This window comes from Pantherophis guttatus, chromosome 1 (genome assembly GCF_059756535.1).
Source record: "Pantherophis guttatus breed Tessera chromosome 1, ASM5975653v1, whole genome shotgun sequence".
In the NCBI taxonomy this organism is placed as follows: domain Eukaryota; kingdom Metazoa; phylum Chordata; class Lepidosauria; order Squamata; family Colubridae; genus Pantherophis; species Pantherophis guttatus.
In genome coordinates, this window is record NC_142063.1 from 116,523,862 (window position 1) to 116,546,188 (window position 22,327).

A 22,327-nucleotide genomic window follows, 5' to 3' on the forward strand; every position below is an offset into this window, starting at 1 on the left:
AGGGGTCTCCAACCTTGGCAACTTTAAGATTTGTGGACTTCAACTCCCAGCAAAGCTGGCTGAGGAATTCTGGGAGTTGAAGTCCACAAGTCTTAAAGTTGCCAAGGTTGGAGACCCCTGTTCTATTGGGTAAGTTTTTTTCCCCTTTGGGAGCTTTAAAAAAATAGTTAATTGGGGTTTTTTTAGTTGTTCTTTTTTTAGACCTAGCCATTTAAAGTTTAGGAAGTTTTAATTTTAGCTGCTTTTATATAAAAATTAAAATAAAATAAAATAATATTTGTGCAGCTTTCTGAGATTTAGTGTGCTTCTGTAGTGTTTCACTCTAACTACACAAACACACAAAATCTCACAAAGCTGTATGTGGAATTTTGTGTGTGTAAAGTGTGAAAGTTGGTTTTTTGGGCTTTTTGTGGCTGTGTGAGGTTCCTGCTTGTTGCAGGGGCCATTTTGGGTCTAGCACAGCTGCTTTTACATTGTGGGTGAGCCAGTTGTGTTGTGTTGTGTGTGTGCAAAGTGTGAAAGTTGTTTTTTGGGGCTTTTTGTGGCTGTGTGAGATTCCTGCTTGTTGCAGGGGCCATTTTGGGTCTAGCACAGCTGCTTTTACATTGTGGGTGAGCCAGTTGTGTTGTGTTGTGTTTTGTAGGTTAAAAAAGGGCAAAGAAGTGACATTGACTTGGCCATGCCCACCCAGTCACCTTACCACCAAGCCATGCCCACTAATTAAGCCACGCCCACAGAACCGGTAGCAAAAAAATTTAATTTCACCTCTGATTTCCACTCACTTTTTGGGGGGGGAGGAAGTGTGTCTTATATTCTGAAAAATATGGTACATTCTAGAACTTGATTTATTTTCTTTGTCCCTTTTCACAAACTTCTTCAAAGCTTTAACAAGCATCCTTTGTAAATCCAATATAGAAAAATTGTCTAGTTCACTTAGTTTATTTATATACCACTTTTAATTTTCAAAATGTCAGTCAATTTCTTTTGTATGTCCAATGTAACATCTTTTTCCATGTCATTCTTGAAGCCTGTCATTTTTAAATCCACTTTCAAATCAGATTTTAAACACAGTCTATCTATAGAGACAGATGCTCTTAAAATTAACTTCTGGGTTAATTCTCTGTTGCCCAGAATTTGGTTGGAATCTTGACCATCAAAGAGTAACACAGAATTGTTTTCTGTTATTTGGAAATTGTTGATATAACCCCAAGTTGTATTTGCCTTTTCTTTTTAATCATATCACACTGCTGATTCTTATTCAGTTTGATTAACTACTAGATATTTTTCACATATACTGTCAGCCCAATTTCCCTTTGAATTTGATTTACATTTGTAACAGAAGAATTGTTTTTTTTTAATTGAAAAAGTTTTCAATTACAAATTTTCCCCCCTTTCCCCCCTCCTCCCTAACCCCCCCTCACCACCCCATCCCCTGTGACTTCTTCAAAATAAAAACCTAATACATAACAGATTATATAATATTTTACCATCCCCTTACTCCCTCCTCCAAATACTGACCCTTACTTCTAATGAAATTAATATTATTACTTCCCCCTCTTACCATGCACTTCATAATAACATTCTACTATAATACTGTATAATAACTTCTGATTTAACACAGTAATATTATTATGACTCCCAATTTAGCAATAATCTGCCCTTTTTTCTCCTCCCCCATACTTAACATAACAGAAGAATTGTTAATTTTCATTTTTGTTCAGCCCATTTCTTTGGTTTACCAAAATAGTTTTGAATTTTATGTCCATTTTCTGGAGTATAGATTATGAGTTATCTGGAAATTTAGCTAGCATTCCCTCTACACTCTTCATCCAAATCATTTATGAAAATCTTGAAGAATCCCGTGCCCCATTTGATTCCTCATTTTACTCAAGTTTGGGAAGGACCATTCTTTGAGTATGATTTTTGAGCCTGCTGTATGTAACATTTAGCTGTCGTGCCATCCAACTCCTACTTGCTAATTACCATATCATGGGAATTTTTCATGTAACTCTGTTATATATTTATTTCTGCAAAGCATTTGATAATCTACTAAGGAAATTACCTAATCAAATAATAAAAAAAGATTAGTCTGGTCAGACTTGTTCTTCACAAATTCTTGTTGAAGTCTGGTAACTACTGTACTGTTTTCAAGTGCTAACAGATTAATCTCCTTATCACCTGCTCCAGAAACTGATGAGATATTGACGTCAGATGGACTGGTATGCAGTTCTTCAGAATCTCTTTCTTCTTTTTGAAGATATGGGTAATATTTGCTCTCTTCCAATCATCAGGCACTTCACCCACTCACCAGGGTTTCTCAGACTTTATAAACATTTGGCTAGCTCATGAGCAAATTCCTTTAATATCCTAGGATGCAATTCATCTGTCCCTGGAGATTTAGTCTCCAAGTAAATAGATATCCATTGACCATGATTCTATCAATCTCAAGCTTCAATCCTGCCTCTTTTTTCTGCTCTTCACAACTGCTTGGTGGACCACAAATTGCCTTGTTGGTGAAGACAGAGACCTAATAGGAGTAGCTCTGCCATTTCCTCATTTTGTGTTAACATTTTATGGTCCACTGTGAGTGGCTTGTGATTAATTTATTTTTAAAAATAATTTTATTTAAAGTTTTGAAAAATAAGAGAAAAATTAATGCAAACTTAATACCACAAGGAAGAAAAAAAAAAGGAAAAAGAATTGAACAGAAAACTAAAGTGCAAAACAAAAACCAGTACAAAAACAGAAGAGAAAAAAGATATAAAGTAGTAGCTTCTGAACTTCTTTACAGCAGTTATAAGTTCAACTGTTAAGTTTACATCTTTCTCTAAAATTATGTCATAACTCTCTTCTTTCTATAATCCAGCCTATGGACCCTGTTTCCCCCAAAATAAGACATCCCCTGATAATAAGCCCAATCGGGCTTTTGAACACATGGCAATAAGGCCAAGCGCTTATTTCAGGGTTCAAAAAAATATAAGACAGGGTCTTATTTTTGGAGAAACACGGTAATCAAAATCATCCATTTTAAAATTCATTTAATTCTTTTTTTAAAATTTATTTTGAAGAATTTGATTTTTTAAATTGTTCTTAATACTCAGTTTATTCTGATCTTTCACTTTCTTCATACCCTCTCTACAATTTCAGACATACTTTATGTACGTCTGGTGATCTATCTCTCTTTCATAAAAGGTGAAATCAGATTCTGTAACTGTAGAATTAAGAAACATAAAATTGTTGAGTTGAGAGAATCCTTATATGTCATCGAGTGTGTTTTCCTCCTTCAGATAGGAATCTACTAAACTATCTCCAACTGGTAGCTTTTGAGCAACAGGAAATCCATCACCAGTGCAATTAAACCAAGGAAAGTAATATTGCAAATAGAACCTAGCCCCTATTGTTGAGGGGCAATGCTTTATCTAAGACTACACAATAAGTGGTAGCATTTCAATGCAATGATCACATTGGAGTTCTCATATAATTTATATGAGATTCCTTTATATGAGATCCTATCATGGGGATCTCATATAAAGAGATGCCCCCCCCATATGTCCTTTTTAATGGAGACAATTTTCCCAATATATAGATGGACCATAATTTTTCAAATAAAAAGTGTACCGTAATCATCTTTCCCCTATGTTCTGTCTCTCATTCATTTATTTGTGGGTTTTTTTTCCCCTATCCTTTGCAGAAAGAAGGATTTTGCCATCTGCAGATGCCCCGTTTTTCAGCACTGCATCACCTCCTGGTGGCCAGGAAGAGCTGCTCTGTGGATTCCCATCAGCTCATTCTGGCACTCTTTCAGCACAGACAACTTGGCAACTTCTCTTGCCAAGTTCTTAAAAGTCTCTGCTAAACATGCATACCCTGTAATGTTTCAGAGGCTTCCAATCTGCCCAAATGTGGACAGATTTTTCCTGAGGTTGACAAAAGCAAAGCTATTGCCTGACACCAAAACGAAATCTCTCTGTGGTCATATTTCAAGACATTACTTGAAATACGAAAGTGCTCCAATGTCTTAATGCTACTATTGAACATGGGGTGGCGATGAGGGGTGAGTAGATGAAAAACCACATAGCTATTGTGTGGCTCCAGTTATCATATTCAGAAATGTTAATCATTACAATTGAAACTGGGAAAAATCAATGTGAGGGGAAATTATTTATTTATTTAATATTTTTAACCCCATTTTTATTTCTTCATAAGTAACTCAAGGTAAGAAATATACCTAATACTCTTTCCTTCTCTCTTCCTGTATTTATTTATTTATATCCCACTTTTATTCTTTTTACAAATAACTCAAGGCAGTGGACATATCCAAACACATCTTCCTTCTCCTATTTTCTCCATGACCACAACCAGTGAGTTGGGCTGAGAGCGAGTGACTGGCCTAAAGTCAAAGTCAGACATATATGAAATAATTGTGGTGTTATTAATAATGTCCTAATCAGAAATGTGAATGCAAATATTTTGTAGGCAGATAATGCCAGGTTGTTGGCTGAAAACAATGATAGACATTGTGTGATCTTATTGAGAATATTAATCTGAAAAATAATGTATCAAACACTAAAGTAGTTGGATTTAAGAGGAAAAATGAAGAAAAATTGTAAATAGAGCAATTGTAAACTAGAGCAATTAGATGAATTTATGTATTTTGCTAGAATGTTTTAAAAACCTGGGGAAACTGAGAAACTTTAAGATGTGCAAATCCTGGAAGAAAAATAGTAGGTAGTAATTTATGGTCTCTTTCAAGGAATGGAAATGTGTTGAAAGCAGCGAGATGATTGTGATAAGAGCATTTTTGTCCATTTTGTTATATGGAAGCGAGAGTTAGGTATGTCAGGAGAAACAGTAAATTGAATACTCTACACAGGAATGAGATATTAAACAAATGTACATGGCAAAACAAGATGAGATGCGGACAAGAATGAATGGCTGCTGTAAGAATGTACACTGAATAAAATTAGGGACCACTGCAGAAGTACATTATGGTGGTTTAATCAGATAGGGGGGAAATCACAAAACAAGGAACAATGGATGGATCAAAAAGAAAAGGATAATGGGAAACTCATTGTTGGATAAAGTTGAAGAGATTCTCAGAAAGAGAGATTTAAAGAAAAAGATGGACAAAGGATAAGGTGACCAGATTTTAACATTGGTAAAGAGGGACATTGTGGGCGTGGCTTATTTTGTGGGCGTGGCTAGCTGGTCATGTGACTGGGTGGGCGTGGCTATCTGGTCATGTGACTGGGTGGGCGTGGCTATCTGGTCATGTGACCGGGTGGCCATGGCTATGTGTATAGGGTAAGGTGAACAGATTTTAACATTGGTAAGAAGGACACCATTGTGGGCGTGACTTATTGTGTGGGCGTGGCTTGGAGGCCATGTGACTGGGTGGGCATGGCTAGCTGGTCATGTGACCGGGTGGCCATGGCTATGTGTATAGGGACTACTCAGAGGGCTGAAAAGTCATTTCTGACAGGTCCTCACACTTTTGACTGGTCCTCACACTTATGACCATCCTCACATTTATGCCCGTGCAGTATTCTTAACAACCATGTCACTCATTTCACAACTGCTTCTCTTCACCATGGTGACAAGATAGGGCAAAAATGTAAAATGTGAGGACAGTCGTAAGTTCGAGGACTGGTCAAAAGTGTGAGGACCAGTTAAAATAACTTTTTCAGCCCTCTGAGTAGTCCATATGCACAAAAGGATTAACCAGAGGGCTGAAAAAAGTCATTTCTGACAGGTCCTCGCACTTTTGACTGGTCCTCACACTTATGACCATCCTCACATTTATGCCCATGCAGCATTCTTAACAACCATGTCACTCATTTCACAACTGCTTCTCTTCAACATGGTGACAAGATAGGACAAAAATGTAAAATGTGAGGACAGTCATAAGTTCAAGGACTGGTCAAAAGTGTGAGGACCAGTCAAAAATAACTTTTTCAGCCCTCTGAGTAGTCCATATGCATTAAAGGATACAGCAATAGAGAGGGATGAAGGAATGGAAATTAGAGTAGGAGTGAGAGTAAGAGAGGGAGGAAGAGAGGAGGAGAAGGAAAAAGGAAGAGGAAGTAGGGAGGAGAAAAAGAGGGTGGGGGGAAGAGAAAGTAAGAAGGAAAGAAAAGAGAGTGGTGGTAGGTTTGAGGAGAAAGATTGCTGTACAATAAAAAAGATGAAAGGGAAGAAAGCCAACCCCAAGCAAATATAAAGATATTAAGATTAAGAATGAATTGTTAAACTTTAAAGAATAAAAGAGAACAAATATGAATAAATAGCAATAATTAGAAACACACATACAAACATACAATGTATTTTCTTTGAACAGAATATTTGGCTGGTTCACAAATTTAAACAGCGTTTAGTCATTTCAATTAAATTTACAATTTCTATATTTCCTTTTTGCCATATTTATTCCTCATCTATTTTTTTAAAAAAACAATATTACCCTTCATCCTCATCTCTAATCTTAATCAAATTCAATTTTTCCCTTCTATTCTATATTATACCCCTTCCCATTGTCATCTATTTTTATATCCATCCTCACATTGGTTAATTATGTAATTATGTAATACAGTTGTTTAATACAAATTCAACATTTTAATATAAATCAATTAGTTATATAACTATCTTTTTTGTATATTAATCAATATAAACATGAATATTCCAATTATTTCCATGCAATCCAATTTCTTACAAATCAATTAATTATATTTACCAATAATAATAAACCAAATAATTTCCCCCATATATTCCTCCAAACCACAACTTAACCATTTCTGCTTTCAACACAATATACAATTATTAATAGTATCTCAATTATTACAATTCCCTAGTTAAATAGAGCTTTTTTTCTTTTGTGTTTTAAAATCTTGAACTCTCCTCTTTTGCCCAAAATTTCCCATTGTTTGCAGTTTTGTACCTACCTTTTTTGGTGAGGAAAAAGAAAAAGAAAAAGAAAGAAATCTCTCTCTGCCTCATTTTGTCACCTTGCAGGTTTAGTTTCGCTTTCGCCTTTGTTTTCAGTAGGCTGGGGGGGGGGGGAATCTGCTCCAGGAACTTTTTGCAGCTTTTTGCAGCTAATTAACCTAGCGGAAGCTGTTAACAGGGGCTGTTTTTTCTATTTTTGCAGACAGGGGTCTATTCATTTTTTTTTTAACACTGATCAGCTGTAGGTCGGCCCTTTGAAGCCCCGCGGCAAGAGTTTAAAGAGTTTTTTTTCCCTCTAGCCATCAGCGGGGATTCAGGAGGCAGCCGGGAGTCAGGAGCAGAATGAAAAATCGGGACTTTTTTAAAACGCCGCGGGACGCGGGACAAATTGCTCAAAAGCGGGACTGTCCCGCCAAAAGCGGGACGTCTGGTCACCTTAACAAAGGATGAAATACTGTCGTAAGGTGGTAGAAGCAACAATTTGCAAGAACAGAAAGATATTGAGAAATATATTAAATGGTGTTGATGTACACTAGATTTACTTATATTTTCCTCCTTTTCTTGAGATAAGAACAATTGTCTTACTTTCTTTGGTTTATTGTTTCTAATGCTTTTTCAGCATTTTGCATTTTGCTTTTCCTAAACAGGAGTAGCCTGATGAATATATATGCACGGATACATTACAGTGGATTATATTATGTTTAATGACTGTGTGGATAATATTCCTAAATAATTGGCCATATGCATATCTCGGTCTTTGCCTAGCAGCACATTATAATATCTGGATTATGGTAGACTAACCACCCCTAGTCTAATAATTTCCAGATTCATCCATTCTCCATGTAAACTCTAACTTCTGAAATAGGATAATTCAATCAGTAATGGACAAATATGTGAAAATGCTTGTGAAAATGCATGCTCTTGGGAAAATTTTCATTATTGGCTCTGCCTATAATTTCATGCATCCATTTAATTAAATTGAATACTAGGACATAGATACAACATATTTATTTCCCAGGAGACCTCTTATATCTATCTCTCCACTCAACTTACAACTTTCTTGGCCTCTCTCCCATCTTAAGTACATCCTGCATTCACAGGAAGCACCAATTTTCAAAGCAATGGTTGTAGAACGCCCTCTGCTGGTCAGGAAAAACGTCAACAAAATATATTTCCACAAAAAAGCCCGCAAGATGAAAAGTGGCAGAATCTGGTTTTTTCCCCAAACTATATTTCAGCCTTCTGTAACTGTAATGGTTTATTTATAGCCGTTCTTCCACAAAAATTCCAAATATCTTGAATAAAAACTACAAAAATGAACAAAAATGTTTTAAAAATCAAATGCATTTAATTATGAAAAGAAAGCAAAGACAGGAAGTTTATTATTGGAAAAAGGGTGCCTGGCATATCCCCCCAAAAAGACCATTCAGAATCATAGCTTCCTATAGAATAAACCAGAGTATAATAATTGTAATCTGCTGAAGAATGTAAAAATATATTTTTCTATAGTAATATATCTTTAAGAATATATGGATTAAAGATGAAGCCCTAGAGTGATATAAATCTTGTACATGTCAGCCATCAGTTTGCTGTAAGTGTGCCTAATACAACTCTCATGCTCTCCATTCCCCTACTTGGTCTAAAATATCAATTTTAGAAGAAGAAATTTCTATTGAATAAGTACTGCGGGTTAAATGTCTGTTTGGGCCTTTTATTTAGGCATTTCCAGCAGGACATCCAGTTTATTTCAGTAAGTAAAATACATTTTTTAAAAATCCTCCAAGTTTCAGAAACTGTTTATGATGCAGTCTCATATCCTGAAATATTTACAGGATTCCCTGGACATGGTTAATTTAGTTTACCAGTTGGATTAATAATATAGTTAAGATAAAACATTTGACATTCTTTATTTCATGATACAACTTGTTTAAAACCAAGAAATTTGACTTGCCTGGATTTTGGAAAGGACTGATTATTGTTACTTGAATGCTTCTATTTAATGAACTAGTCTCAAATCTATTCCTGATTTTGGAGACCATACAGTAAATCTCTAAGGATATTATTAAAGGCTACAGTACTTTTTTCTGATGTGCATACTGTACTTGATTAAACCATGCACGATGCAATGAAGTCATTATTACCTTTCAATTATATTTTGCAATTTAGGAGCTAGGTTTAACCCCAGGTGTTTGCTTACAGCCTGCTGCAAATATAATGTTCTAGGTTTTTTTTTAACACGTCTTATTTGAATTAGCAAGATAATTTAATGTCAAAAGGAAATCCATGCGTTTTTAATGCATGTTGTAGTGCAGTTTGGGGGTCCTATTTATGTTTAAGTTAAGTGGGGTGGTGGGAGGTAAGGAGATCATTTGCAATAAAACCCAGTGGCTTGCATTTGAGATGGCTTAGATGTAAAGTAAATGTAACGTTGATTTTTCCTCTCATGTTTCACAGCGCACTTTAAATTACACTAATGAAAAACTTTCTTTAAAATAAAACAAATATCTTTAGCGTAGATATCTAGTACCAGACACGTATCCAATTGCAAAAAGTTCAGAAAAGTAAAATACCATTTCCCCAAATAATGTCCTATCAGGAAAACCGTGAAATAATATATATTTCAGTGTGTGTCTATATCTATACATGTGTGTATGTGTATATATGTATATGTACACACACACATATATACATATTTAAAAAGCATTATCTCTCTGTCTCACTGATTTCAATAAGGTTTACTCCAAGAAAGCGAGTTAAGGCACAATAAACCGCCCTTCCCTTTTCGTTAGCTAAAAGCAATGCGAGATCGCCCGTTGCAAAGTAATTTCCTCCTTCGGTTCATTCAGCGCAGGCGTAAACCCGCCCCTTTCCTCGGACTGTAGCCATAATTAAAGGCTTAACGAGAATCACGAGCTGCAGTCTACCCTCCGGTCCAAGCTCCGCGTTGATCACGTGGACAAAAATCCACAAATGAGATTTAACTCATTTCCCATGTGCTTGCCCGGTGGGACCTGGCAGTCGTATTGTCCAATGAGAATGCAGGGTGGGTGGAGCCGAGGTTGTTTTTTTCCCCGCGTTGCTGTTGGAGGGAGGCGGCAAAAGGAGGAATTAGTTTGTTCTAATAGCAAGAGGTTTGGGACAGTGGGGTGTTGGGTTTTTTTTGTGGAGTCCTTCTTTTTTTTTCTTACAGGATTGCGGAGCGGCAGCTTCTTTCTCATGCCAGGGGTGGCCATTCAGCAGGCTTTAGCTTTGGGATGGGGTGGTGAAGCCTTGTGTGCAAAGAGCAGAGCGAAACACGTGTCCAGGTGGGAAATTTAGCATTCAGACGACGGTGGACTGATGCCTTTCATACCAAGGTATCTTTTCTTAGATGATAGATTAAACAGACACACGGTGATGATAGATAGATAGATAGATAGATGATAGATAGATAGAGAGATAGATAGACAGAGATGATAGATATAGATAGACAGACAGACAGAGATGATAGATAGATAGATAGATAGATGGATGGATGGATGGATGGATGGATGATAGATAGATAGATAGATAGATAGATAGATAGATAGATAGATGATAGGTAGGTAGGTAGGTAGGTAGATAGAGTAGCCTGACTTTGTACTGCCTCTTTTAAGTAGGCTGGGTGACAACTTCAACTTCTCCACTTCTGTTGGAGCTGAAGTGCTTTGCTTGTTTAAAGTAATAAGTAGACGTTTTTACTTTTTGCACAAATAAACAGAATTGCATCGGCCAGATTGCTTAGAATATTCGTTGAATTTGTCCCCAAGACTCCCTTTCTCCTAAACTTAAGGAACAGCTGTCCTTTTCTAGTTAGGACAGGGTCAGCATCACAACCAAATCACTCTACTAAAACAAATCCTATTATTCTCCTAGCAATTGCCTATACATGAAATGTCAAACCATCTACATCCATCTATCTATGTATCTGGAATGCTAAACCAATTTTTCTATACCTTGTTAAGGCATAGGGTCTCATGAAATGGCTATTTAAAAAAAGACGCCGAAGAAGCAAAGCTGGTGCTTTTCAGCTATTCAGACAGGCGACTTCTGGAGATTACAGGTAGTCCTCAATTTACTTCACTTCATTTAGTGACCGTTCAAAGTTACAATGGCACTGAAAACAGGAACCTATGTCCATTTTTCACACTTACGACTGTTGCAGCATCCCCATGGATATGCAATCAAAATTCAGATGCTTGGAACCTGACTCATATTTATGAGAGTTGCAGTGTCCCGGAGTCATATGATCCCCTTTTGCGACCTTCTGACAAGCAGAGTCAATGGGGAAGCCAGATTCACTTAACAACCGTATTACTAATTTAACAACTGCAATGATTCACTTAACAAATATGGCAAGAAAAGTCATAAAATGGGGTAAAACTTGCTTAACAAATTTCTCACTTAGCAACATAAATTTTGGGCTCAATTGTAGGAATATATATATATATATATACATACATATACATACATATATATATATACATACATACATACACCAATAAGCACAAAATAGAATTAGAAATTAAATCCATATTCTTCTAAAAAGCACATTTGACAATTTTCCATCTATTTTGCTGAACGCATGATAAGATGTAAAATAGTTTTTTTGTGTGTATGTCAGTGATGCTGAATAGTTTCTTCCAAAAGTAAAACCACCGCACAGCCTTTCCTGAAATCATAATTTGTTTGGCATCCAAATACTCTGAACTATTGCCATATATATGTTACATTGTCTGGTGTAAAGAGGATCTTAGGATTCCTTTGGATTGTGAAAAAATGCAGTATTGCAACTTTTATTGTTCACTTTCTGAGCAATAAAAGCTAAATGCTCCACTTCCATACATTTCATGTAACTGTTCAAAATCCAATTCTAGACACCAGCTCCTAGGCAGGCTAGGATTGATCTCCAGGACAATTTTGGAGGTGAGAGGCAGATCCTCATAGGAAACTAGTTCTGTGTGATAGTTCCATGGGACTATACTTCTACACATTTCTATAATTTCCATCAGAGGCTTGGCACTTTGTCACATCTCTTGTACTCTTCCACTAGAATAGCATTGCTGTATCCAATTCACATGCAAACTCTGTTCTATGAATTGGGCTGAGAATCTTTTCCATCCTCTTAGTGGTTCTGTAATTATTTTGTATTATATAAATGTATTATTTTTTAAATTTATATGTTAAGTTAACAGCTGGCTTTGGGAACGAAACATGCAAAGTAGAAACCTCATGCCCTTCAATTGCCTAAAAAGTATGAATAAAGCTTATTAATTTAAATAGGCAGTATGTGGATTTATTGCCAAAGTTTGAATTTGTGATGATTTATGTCTCTGTGTGTGTGTGTGCGCGTGCACAATTTTCTCTTATTTTCTAGTATCTTCCTTGTGAAATAGAGTTCCTATTGGGTATTAGATGAAGAGTAATCATGCAGATATTTTGTTTCTTCCCAGTTCTCCTAGAGTTCTCTGTGACATCTCTCCTTTGGCATGAAGTGCATAGTTACAGGGGGCAATGTGAAAGGTGAGCTATGTACAACAATTTTATTTATTTATTTCAAAAAAAAAATTAAGGCTACTTAACTCTACAACAGCTCTGGGCAACATATGGTACAAATGATAATAAAGTGCCATTAAAACAAACCAAGCCCCACCCACCCACCCAAATATCATAAGAAAAGCAATCATTAAAAATGTAAGACTCCTCACCTACTCTAACCCAAGACTTAGGGGGGAAAATAGATTTCCAGAGCTCATTTGAACACGACGAGAGTAGGCACCATGCATATCTCAAGTAGGTTAGTGTTCCAAAGGTCAAGTGCTATGACAAAAAAATAAAAAGTATGGTTTCAAGGGCCTATCAGATAACACTGCTTAATGGATGGGACAAGGAGCATGATCATCTGGGCTGGGCAGAAACAACAGAGGACAGATGGTTCTTTGGATAACTAATAAAGTATTAATAGATAATCAGCATTTTGGATTGCAACCAGAGGTCTCCTGGTAACAGTGTAGTTCATAAATTAAAAGTGTTACATGAGTCTGATGAGATACATACAACTATAGTGCCACATTTTGCTGCAACTTCTGAATAGCTGTCAAAGTTAACCTGATGTAGATTGCAGTGGTCCACACGCAAGAAAACAATAGTGTGCACGTGACTTATCTCAAGGGCCTCCTGGTTCACATAAGCAGACAATTGGTACACAAGATGTCAGCTGCCACTTTGAGTCCAATTTTGTGAGTCCCTTAAAATTTTGTGTAAGGATATTAATTTCTGATCTGGTCCTTCCAAAAACAGGAATATTGGTATAGAGAGACTTCTAAAGGAGCTTTTTCATCAGTAAAATAACAATCTTTGCAGGATAGAGAGATTAAGAACAAATGCAGGATTAAAGAGAGAAAGGACGATCATTTTTGGCTTTAGCCTTTTCCACTGTTGATATTACATGCACCCTTCCTTCTTCCTCACAGAGAACCATATAATAAAGAAGTAAACCCGGCCTTCATATAAATCCCAATAATTAATTAGTAGCAGGAGGGAGTTGTGATGGATAATTTCCCCCTACACAGATTCCTAGCTAGTGTAGGAAATAGCATTTCACACTGTATGAGTCTTCACTTTATCCAGTTCTTTGTGTTCTTCTCTCCCTTGTGCAGCCCTGGGGAAAGCAGTACATGCTCTCTCCCGAATTGGAGATGAAATCTACATTGAGCCAGTAGAAGAAGGGGTAAGTGGGGATCTGGGAGATACATACTTGGAGAACTTTTAAATGAATATTATATAAATGGAAAGCTACAGATATGTGAAAGAGAAAGTGCTTTCTTTTTCACATGATTGTACATTCCACAGAAAAAATAATGCACTTTAAAAAAAAAAAGTTAAATATAAAATGTTATGGGAAAACTTGGGTTTTAGGTGTTAATTCATTTGCCACTCTGATGCAAAAATATATAAAAACTTGCAATGTATTTTAAAAGATAGAACAAGATATAATGGAAAACCCTATGTTAGAGCCATGCAATGTATTTATTGCAATACAAATCAAAACTGTTCATTAGAGACATATCTCTTAGGTGGCCAGGAAATAATTTTGTTTGCATAAAAATAAAGTCCTGGTAAGCACCGTCCTGATTAAAGCAGGGCTACAATATATGGTAGTCTAAATTGGTGCATCTGTGTAGTTCATTTGTCAGCAATTTTGATTTGTACCAAGAGCTGTCTGACTATTCGAGTTTGTTTCATGTTTGGACAAGTTAAGCTAAATCCTTACAAGACATGTAGTAACTGACCAGGAAATGAGTGGTATAAATAACTGGGAAAACAATATTAAGTATGCTGCACTGCAGTGAAAGGCAAGTTTTACTATTGGGAATGTAAATAAAGTAATGTAAAATAATTTTGAAATGCTTTTATTCAATTCTTTTGAGTGGCAGCAGTCACACTGTGTATAATTCTGGTCAGAGTTCACCTCAAAAGATCCACTGAATATTTGGAGAAGAAAAAGAGAATCAGAATGTCTCCAGTAATAGTCGCTAGGGAATACTGGTGTAAAGTTGCCGGTTCCTATAAGCATGCTGGCTGGGAGATTGTGGAAGCTGAAATCCACACATTTTAAGAGATGCCAAGGTTGAGAAACACTGCTCCACGGTCTGCGTGTGGGAGAACCATAAACACTGAGTGGGAGAATAGAATGCTGGAGCTGATCTGACCAAGCGTCCCTCCCGTAGCTGCTACCGTGTTTCCCCGAAAATAAGCCCTCCCCCGAAAATATTTAAACGCATGCACAGCCAGTCTGGTTAGGGTTAGGGAGACAGAGCTGGAAATCAGGTAAGATGGCAAGAGGAACCCTGTCTTGCTCCACGTGCCCCAAAATAATAAGACCTCCCCCAAAATAAGGCCAAGCGCTTATTTTAGGGTTCAAAAAAAATATAAGACAGGATCTTATTTTCGGGGAAACACGGTAGGTGTTGGAAACTGAGAGAAAGCTAAAGGCTGGAGAGATGGGGAGCTATTTCCTGTCCTACTGTTGTTTCCTGTTTTATCTTTCCAGTTGTCTTTGCGTGCAATAAACACATCTCGCTCTGCCTATGCCTGCTTCCTCTTCACCCCACTCTTCTTCCAGCACTACCAGGCTGGGGAACCTGGATCAGACCCAGATGTCGGTGCTTTCCGATGCAAAGTGCTCATGAAGGTGAGATGCTCTTGGACATTGCAGGGAGTGTACAAACTTTCCTCAAAACTCAAGTAAATATTCCCCCTCTGGGTTTTTGCAGTCTCTGCATCCCTTTCAAGTCAGTGACATATGCAGATCCAACCGTTTGGTCTGTAACTGACCTCATGAAGTCAACCTGGCCTGTGAGCGGCCCACTGAATTTAAAAGCTATCTTGAGGTTTGAACTTGAATTTTCCCCCATCCTAATTTGACACTCAAGCGTTATGCAGAATGCGACCCGCTTAGTGGCTTTCTTTTGTTTTAAGAACAATCTCCCACCATTGTGTCTTGTAGTCTTTCCTAGCTGTATTCCGTTCAATCCCTGCTCTGGAGAAGACAGTGGAGAAATGTCTCATGTCACTGACTCCCAAGACAAACCGGTTCCGCGTTCAACTGCATTGCAAATATGGTGAGCACTGGAAAAGAGGCCGCCTTGAACACGAAAGGGCTTAACTTCAGACAGTAGAAAGGGGCTCATTTGAATGGAGGAATGATCACCTGTGGTTTAGGAATCCTGCAGCTTATTCATACCTAAATGGGAGAGCAAGATCCAAGAGTCATTCAAATGAATTTGGGGAAAAAATACAGGCCAGGCAAGAGAAAAGAATCTATTAAAAATCAATACAGGTAGTCCTCAACTTACAATGGTTCATTTAGTGACCGTTCAAAGTTACAACGGCACTGAAAAAAAATGACTTAACGATCGTTTTTCATACTTAGGACCGTTGCAACATCCCCATGGTCATATGATCAAAATTCAGATGCTCGGCAACTGATTCATATTTATGACGGTTGCAGTGTCTTGGGCTCACGTGATCCCCTTTTGTGATTTTCTGACAAGCAAGTCAATGGGGAAGCCAGGTTCTCTTTACAACTGTGTTAGAACCAGTAACAACTGCAGTGTTTCACTTAACAACTATGGCAAAAAGGCAGTAAAATGGGGCAAAACTCACTTAAATGTTTCACTTAGCAACTGTTCTGCCCTAGCTACGGACCCTAAAGAACGCAGCACACACAAAGTCCGTACAAACCTTCGTTTACTAATTAAGGACTACTAATGAGCTTTCTTAGTAGTGTGTGTGTATGTGTGTGTGTGAAGCTATAACAATCTGAGCCTGTTAAGTTAAGCTCAGCTCATCGTGGATGGGAAATTATCACAGTATGTCTGGGCTATAAGCTAGATGGGAGACGTTGGGAAAAAATGCAGATGTCAGTAGTAAACTAACTTCTCTACTAATGCTAAGAAACCTGTGTGGTCATGTCTATGAACTCACTATAGTAAATCGAGCTCAGATCAAAGGAGATTGTAAACTTTTGTGATCTGCATAAAAATGGGGAATGACTGGCTTGTGAATTGAATTTAACCTGGAAGAAGCATGAACTGTCTTAACAGTGCTATCTTCAATGAATGCATGGAAAAGTGTTTCACTTTTTAATAAGCACATATTTCGTCAAAAGCTTTTACTCCCCCACCCCCACCCCCACATCAATGTCAGCTTTTTTTCTTTTGTCCTTGAAAGGGATAAATGCTTTTTTCCCCTTTAGATTTATCACATCTCCCAGCAGCATTAGGCTCAGGACCCTGTGAAAGATATGCCTTAGGCCATTTTCCCTGACAATCAGATTAGTTTCAAGTAATGGGGTTTGTTTGGTTTCATCTTATATGGGATCTAGTGAACTATGGCATTTCAACAAATCAGTGTTGAAAGGATGTCTTAAGTGTAATAAATTTGTGTTTTCTCTCCCCCCCCCCCCTGTATATTCATTGCAGGGGTTGTCAAGACTCACGATTTGTCATTCCAGGAATGTGAATTGTTACAGGCTGTTTTTGACAAAACGCAATACGCCCATTTGCTGCGTGCTTCTCCCAGGTGCGATCATGATGTGACTGAGAGATGTTTTAGTGCAGGGGGATGGGAGGCTATTATGGCTTATAGATTCATCTGACAGTCCTGGACATTCATGTGCTGTATGCATCGTTTGCACAGTGAATTCCACCATCCAGAGGCCCACTTATCAGTACAGCAGGCAATGTGTCAGCATGGCATAATTTACTATTATGTTGAAATAGAGGAGAGGATGTTTTGGGAATTGTTTATTTTGATTTATTAAATGTATATGCTGCTCCTCTCACCAATAAGGCAACTCTGACTAGACATTCCCTTTCCCTCCCCCAAATTGAGATATTACATATAAGAATATGTACAAACAGTGAGAGGAAACTCTTTCTGCAAGCCAATGCTGTTGTCCCAATTATATTACTAAGACAATGAGGACTAAGTACAGAAGGGAATTGCGGATGTTCAGCTATGAAGTTTTCCCTCTTCTACTCAGCCTCTTTCCTGCCTCTCTCCATCCAATTCAGGCTATTAGCAGATGCTGTGGTTCATTTCCCACTTAACCTGGCTGAAGTGACTCTGGGGGCCAGCCCTAATGGGAAGGTGACTCTCCGTAGTTACCTAGAAGAAGAGACAGGTGAGCTGCCCACCAAGCCTTGCTTCCAATTCGTTCCCCAAACCTGAAAAGACAAGGCTTTCTTACTTAGACTCCCTTAACAAACTATGCTGTGGCTAGCAAGTTCCAGCCTGAGGGTACCTTAGCAGTGTGGCTGTAAATCCCTGACTCCCTTCAGCAACTGTCTCTTATGTGCTTCCTCATGGAAAGTTGTATGGAATGGAGAGAAGTGGTTACATGAAGAGATGTTTTCTGATCCATCTCTGTGTGACAGAGCCAAGTCGGATGATGGTGACGGAAATGTGCCTGAGTGAGGACGAGTTCCAGACCTTCCACATCAAGCAAGAAATACAAGTCACTTTCTGCCTTAAGGAATTCCGGGTGAGCCTGCATCCAGCTTTCCTGCCTTCTTTGGGATGGGGTTGGGTTTGTGCTTCCCAATCTGTTTCATCGCCTTTCTCTCCTCCTTCTTCCCCATCTTTAGGGTTTCTTGAGTTTTGCTGAGTCCTCAAATCTTTCCCTCGATATCCACTTTGACATACCTGGCAGGTAGGAGGGCTTCAATGATCAAATAAAGTCTCCTGCAGTGGCACCAGGCCATTTTAAAGTACAGTATTGGGTAACACTCGCTGGAGGGTATCAGTATTGTTTCACAGTATTGCTTTGAGTGTTTCCAGAGAGGCTTCTCAGAGACCCACATTTGATGTAAGCATCCTGCTTATACTCTTTAAAAAAGGCAGTTGTTCTGTCCCCTCCCACGAGTGGCCTTGCAGAAGCTCAAATAGCCCAGCAGTAACAAATGCAGGGTAGAGAGATTGAAGCTGGCCCTTTAATAAACAGTTCTCTTTCAAAAGTATATCAGTTCAGTAATTACCGGGCAATGTTCCAGAGGCCTTGGCAGACGGCCAGCAGGCTAATGCAGGAATGCAGACTCCTTTTCAAAACTGAAAACTAGCAGTTCTAAACTCCACTGCATCCAAAATGCCAACAAATTATTCACCACGCCTTTCCGGCCCAGCCACGCCCCTTTTATACTTTGTAGGGTGTGGCCCTACGTCTCCTGATCACACCTCTTGGGACGTGGCAATAGCTGTTCTCTATGACGTCTCCTACGTCTCTCTCTTGCATCCAATAGGGACTCCCTCTCCTCGTTACCGGCCTCTGTTTCCTCCTCAATTTGGCTGGGGTCCAGAGGCACGTCAGCAACTGTCAGTTCTTGCTGACTCACCAGTGAAGACGGCCCCTCTGGCACATAGCTCGTGCCAGCTTCCTCCATATCATCCTCCGAATCAGCATGCGAAGATAAATCAGCCTCCGTGGCCGGAGTCACAACAGCAGTCTTTTAAAAAAGTGAACGTATTTTCTGTTCTGCTTCACATCAATACCTTGGCTTGGTCAGCTTGGACATGATTCCATTCTCGTTGCTTTTTCTTTGATTCCCATCCAGTTGAAATATGTATGGCCACCCTTCCCATATTTATCTTCACAGGCCAGCTATCTTTACTGTGGAGGATCCTGTGCTGGAACTACAACTGGTCCTGGCCACGCTTTCCGAATCAGAAAGCCATCTGCCAGCCAAGTAAGAAACATTCTACCTCTTGCACTAAACCTCCTTGGCACAGAGATAAAACAAGTTGCTGGAAAAGAACAAAGCATTTAACAGGACCTACCCCCATCTCTCCCTGGCATACAAGAAGGTGGTGTCACTTTGAAATGGGCAGTTTTGTTGCCCTTTCAGCTGATCCCCAGTCTTGATGAACCATCTTAAAGGACATCCATGGCTGTTTAGTTACTTTGGGAACTGTTTAATATTTCAGCTTTAAATTAATTATTTCCTGCTATTCATCCGGCTGTGTTGATGCCCATGCTGTTTGGGATGAGGACTTAATTGATGGGATAAGAACTTAACCAGGTGTCTCCAAGGAAGGCTTTCCCTAGGATTGACGGGACACCGTCTCTAAGAAAGGCAACTAGGGCTCCGTAGCTAACAAGCCTGTCCCCATTTGCCTCTTCCAGCACTCACAAGCCGGTTGCCCCAGCCAGTGACTTTACCAATGACGACATTGATACCTACATGATAGCCATGGAAACCACATGCGATGAAACGGAACCATCTCCCAGCTCTGCTTTCGCCACAAGACGTCCCAGCTCTGAAACCAGGGAATCAGAGAGTGAAAATGAGGATACCGTCCTTGGCACACCACCACAAAAGAAGGTAGGTGGAGCAAGCGTGTTACTGCTCAGCGCATGAAAACACAGTGGAGTGCGTCAGACATTGGCCTGGAGAATCTCCTGACCATCCACATTAAAGGATGGGAGAAGCAGGAGCATACAGTAGATGCTTTTCAGTATAGGAAGGTGTGACCATTGCAGTACTTATTGGCATCTACCCACACTGCCCCTTGGGTGTGTACTGCTGGCTACTGTAGTGTGTGACATATCACTTAGTTCAGAAGCAGAGGAGAGGCTTCTAAAAGTCATATTGGGGCAGTATCTGGGTGCTGCCACTGAAGTGGGTGGGGCGGAGATTTCAAAGGATAATTTCTTGGAGAAAAGATCAGTCCCATGTGAATAGAGATCATATGCACTTTGACCTGGTGTGATAAGGAGATCCTGCTATTCTATTGCTTTCAATAACAATTACAATCAACTGGGACAAAGTGCCTATGACTTCTGCATTTGTGATCACATGGGCACCTGTACCTCAGGCACTGTCTACCATAACTCCGTGGCACTTATATATTCTCTACATCCAGCCATTGCAGTTTGTAAAACATGGTCTAGGACTGTTTATGTATGCATGGAACAACTATTGAGTCATTCAATAATGTGTGGGAGAGTTGACTGTACTTTAGTGTGGTCTGTGTACCAACTTACCGTATTTTTGGGAGTATAAAACGCACCTTAGTTTTTGGGAAGGAAAATTAGAAAAAAGCTGATTGGCAGGTGGATTGGCCTCCCGGAATACCCCCAATCAGATGTCCCCAGAGGTGAATTTTAGCAACAGGTTCCTTGGTTGTGAGCTCTGTGCCTAACTTTTTTTTTCCTGCCTCTGAAAGCCTCCGAAACAGCTTCAGAAAAAAAGCCTCTGAAGCTGTTTGGGGGCTTCTTTTCTTCATTTCTGATGCTTTTTTCAGCTCTGAAACCTCTATTTGAGAAGCTGGGTAGGGCTATATTTGGAGTATAAGACGCACCCAGATTTTCACACCCTTTTTGGGGGGGGGGGAAGGTGCGTCTTATACTCCGAAAAATACGGTAAATACTTATAATCATATCCATTCCTTGCAGTTTGTCCTAGGTTTATGACTAACTTCAGTTGGAGCTGAGCCATTATTTACTAACTTTTAATGGCAGCAGCCAGGCTTTGTTAAATCATTCTATTGCAAAATCAGGTTGCTTTTTTTTAAAGTCACTTGAAAGTGGTAGAGGTGTGGTGAAAAGTACATTTGGGAGCAGCTCTGGAGCAGTTGGGAGGAACAGGGAAAGGAGGCAAGCAGTCAACCTCTAGGTATGGTCAACTTTATTCTGAGTATCATCTACATCTTTTCTTCTACATTTATCAAGATTGTTTTTGTGTGCTTTTTAAATTTGTTCCCGTTAAATCAATCTGTGATGCGGAAACTTTCAAGAACGCTTGCATCTTTTCAGCTTTCTTTCTCCCCAACTGTTATTTTCTTTTGCAGTTTCGTTCCTTATTCTTTGGATCAGTTTTAAGTGACTCCCAGGTGAGAACCCGTTCTTTTTCCAGCCAGGACGTACTAGCAGAGGACAGTGAGGGAGATTCGTGAGCTCATCTGGATTGTTGTGCGTGCAACACAACTCTGAATCCCAAGGAATCTTTGTCGGGTTAGGATTCTAATCTGACCTGCCCCAGCAAAATACTTTCTGACCAGAGACAGCTCTTCATTGGCATTTTTTAATTAAATGAACAGTGTCATGGAACTAGTATTTCTAGTGTAGAATTATAACAGAACCATCATCACTGCTTTTTTTTTTTTGAGAAGCAGAAGTGTAGGAGATGTTTCTTGCTTCGGGTTTGCAACTAATGTAAAGCTCTAATACATTTGTTTTATTAATATATATATATATATATATATATACTTTTCCGTGTTTTGATGATGCCAAGGCATATTGCTGCTGTAATATACACCAACCTTATAAGTTTCCTTTTAGAGCCTTCCACTGTTTGGAGCCAGCTTTCCTCTCATTCCCTGTAATTAACAAGTTTTACTGCCACAGCTATCATTAGTTGGAAGGTATCTGGGAATGGAAATAAGGAAGAGGGGAAAAAAACTAGGCGGCTTCTAAAGCTGCCATTATTCAGTAAATATGGAAGGTGGCAACGGACTGGGCCTGTTCCCTTGTTACTTCTTGCTGCTTTCTCTAGGTCTTCAATCCAGCTTTGAAGTTAAAAGCTAAAACTGCTCTTAATTAAAGATCTTGTACAGTGCTTCTAAGGAGCAGGTGTATTGCAAAAAAAAAAAAAACACCAACCCCTCTAGGGTTTTCTTTTAGGCAGTGAAATGATTGAAGCAATAGTTCCAATCAAAGGATTGCCTCAAGGGAGGCCATAACAGGGAATACAGTCCAGAGTTTTATCAGATACTTCCCCAGAGGCGGCCTCAGCAAATGAAATGTTAGATAACTTGAATTTGATTGGATTCCCTGCCCTTCTAAGAGGAAGCCTGTTGTTTTTGTTTT

At 38.9% G+C, this 22,327-nt stretch overlaps 1 protein-coding gene across 2 annotated transcripts; it reads left to right on the forward strand.

Annotated features, from left to right (window-relative positions):
• The first annotated feature begins 9,996 nt into the window (after positions 1 to 9,996).
• Positions 9,997 to 21,716, forward strand: RAD9A (RAD9 checkpoint clamp component A). Of its 2 annotated transcripts, XM_034433876.3 has the most exons (13): positions 10,018 to 10,295; positions 10,923 to 11,020; positions 12,411 to 12,480; positions 13,617 to 13,687; positions 15,011 to 15,151; positions 15,467 to 15,581; positions 16,944 to 17,043; positions 17,538 to 17,647; positions 17,901 to 18,007; positions 18,111 to 18,175; positions 19,116 to 19,205; positions 19,643 to 19,841; positions 21,310 to 21,716. In XM_034433876.3, the coding sequence occupies exons 3-13, from the start codon at positions 12,447 to 12,449 to the stop codon at positions 21,412 to 21,414; spliced, it is 1,137 nt and encodes a 378-aa protein (XP_034289767.1). In that variant the 5' UTR covers positions 10,018 to 10,295; positions 10,923 to 11,020; positions 12,411 to 12,446; the 3' UTR covers positions 21,415 to 21,716. The 2 variants fall into 2 exon arrangements, with proteins under 2 accessions (XP_034289768.1, XP_034289767.1); XM_034433877.3 differs by lacking the exon at positions 10,923 to 11,020 and having other exon boundaries at positions 9,997 to 10,295.
• The last annotated feature ends 611 nt before the right edge of the window (positions 21,717 to 22,327 follow it).

What these genes read in the sequence shown, in the direction of transcription:
- RAD9A (XM_034433877.3), top strand. Translation starts at nt 12,447, where the DNA reads ATGAAGTGCATAGTTACAGGGGGCAATGTGAAAG. An exon ending in TACAGGGGGCAATGTGAAAG is followed by an intron (nt 12,481 to 13,616) that starts GTGAGCTATGTA and finishes TCCCTTGTGCAG; the next exon opens with CCCTGGGGAAAGCAGTACAT. An exon ending in GCACACCACCACAAAAGAAG is followed by an intron (nt 19,842 to 21,309) that starts GTAGGTGGAGCA and finishes TTTCTTTTGCAG; the next exon opens with TTTCGTTCCTTATTCTTTGG.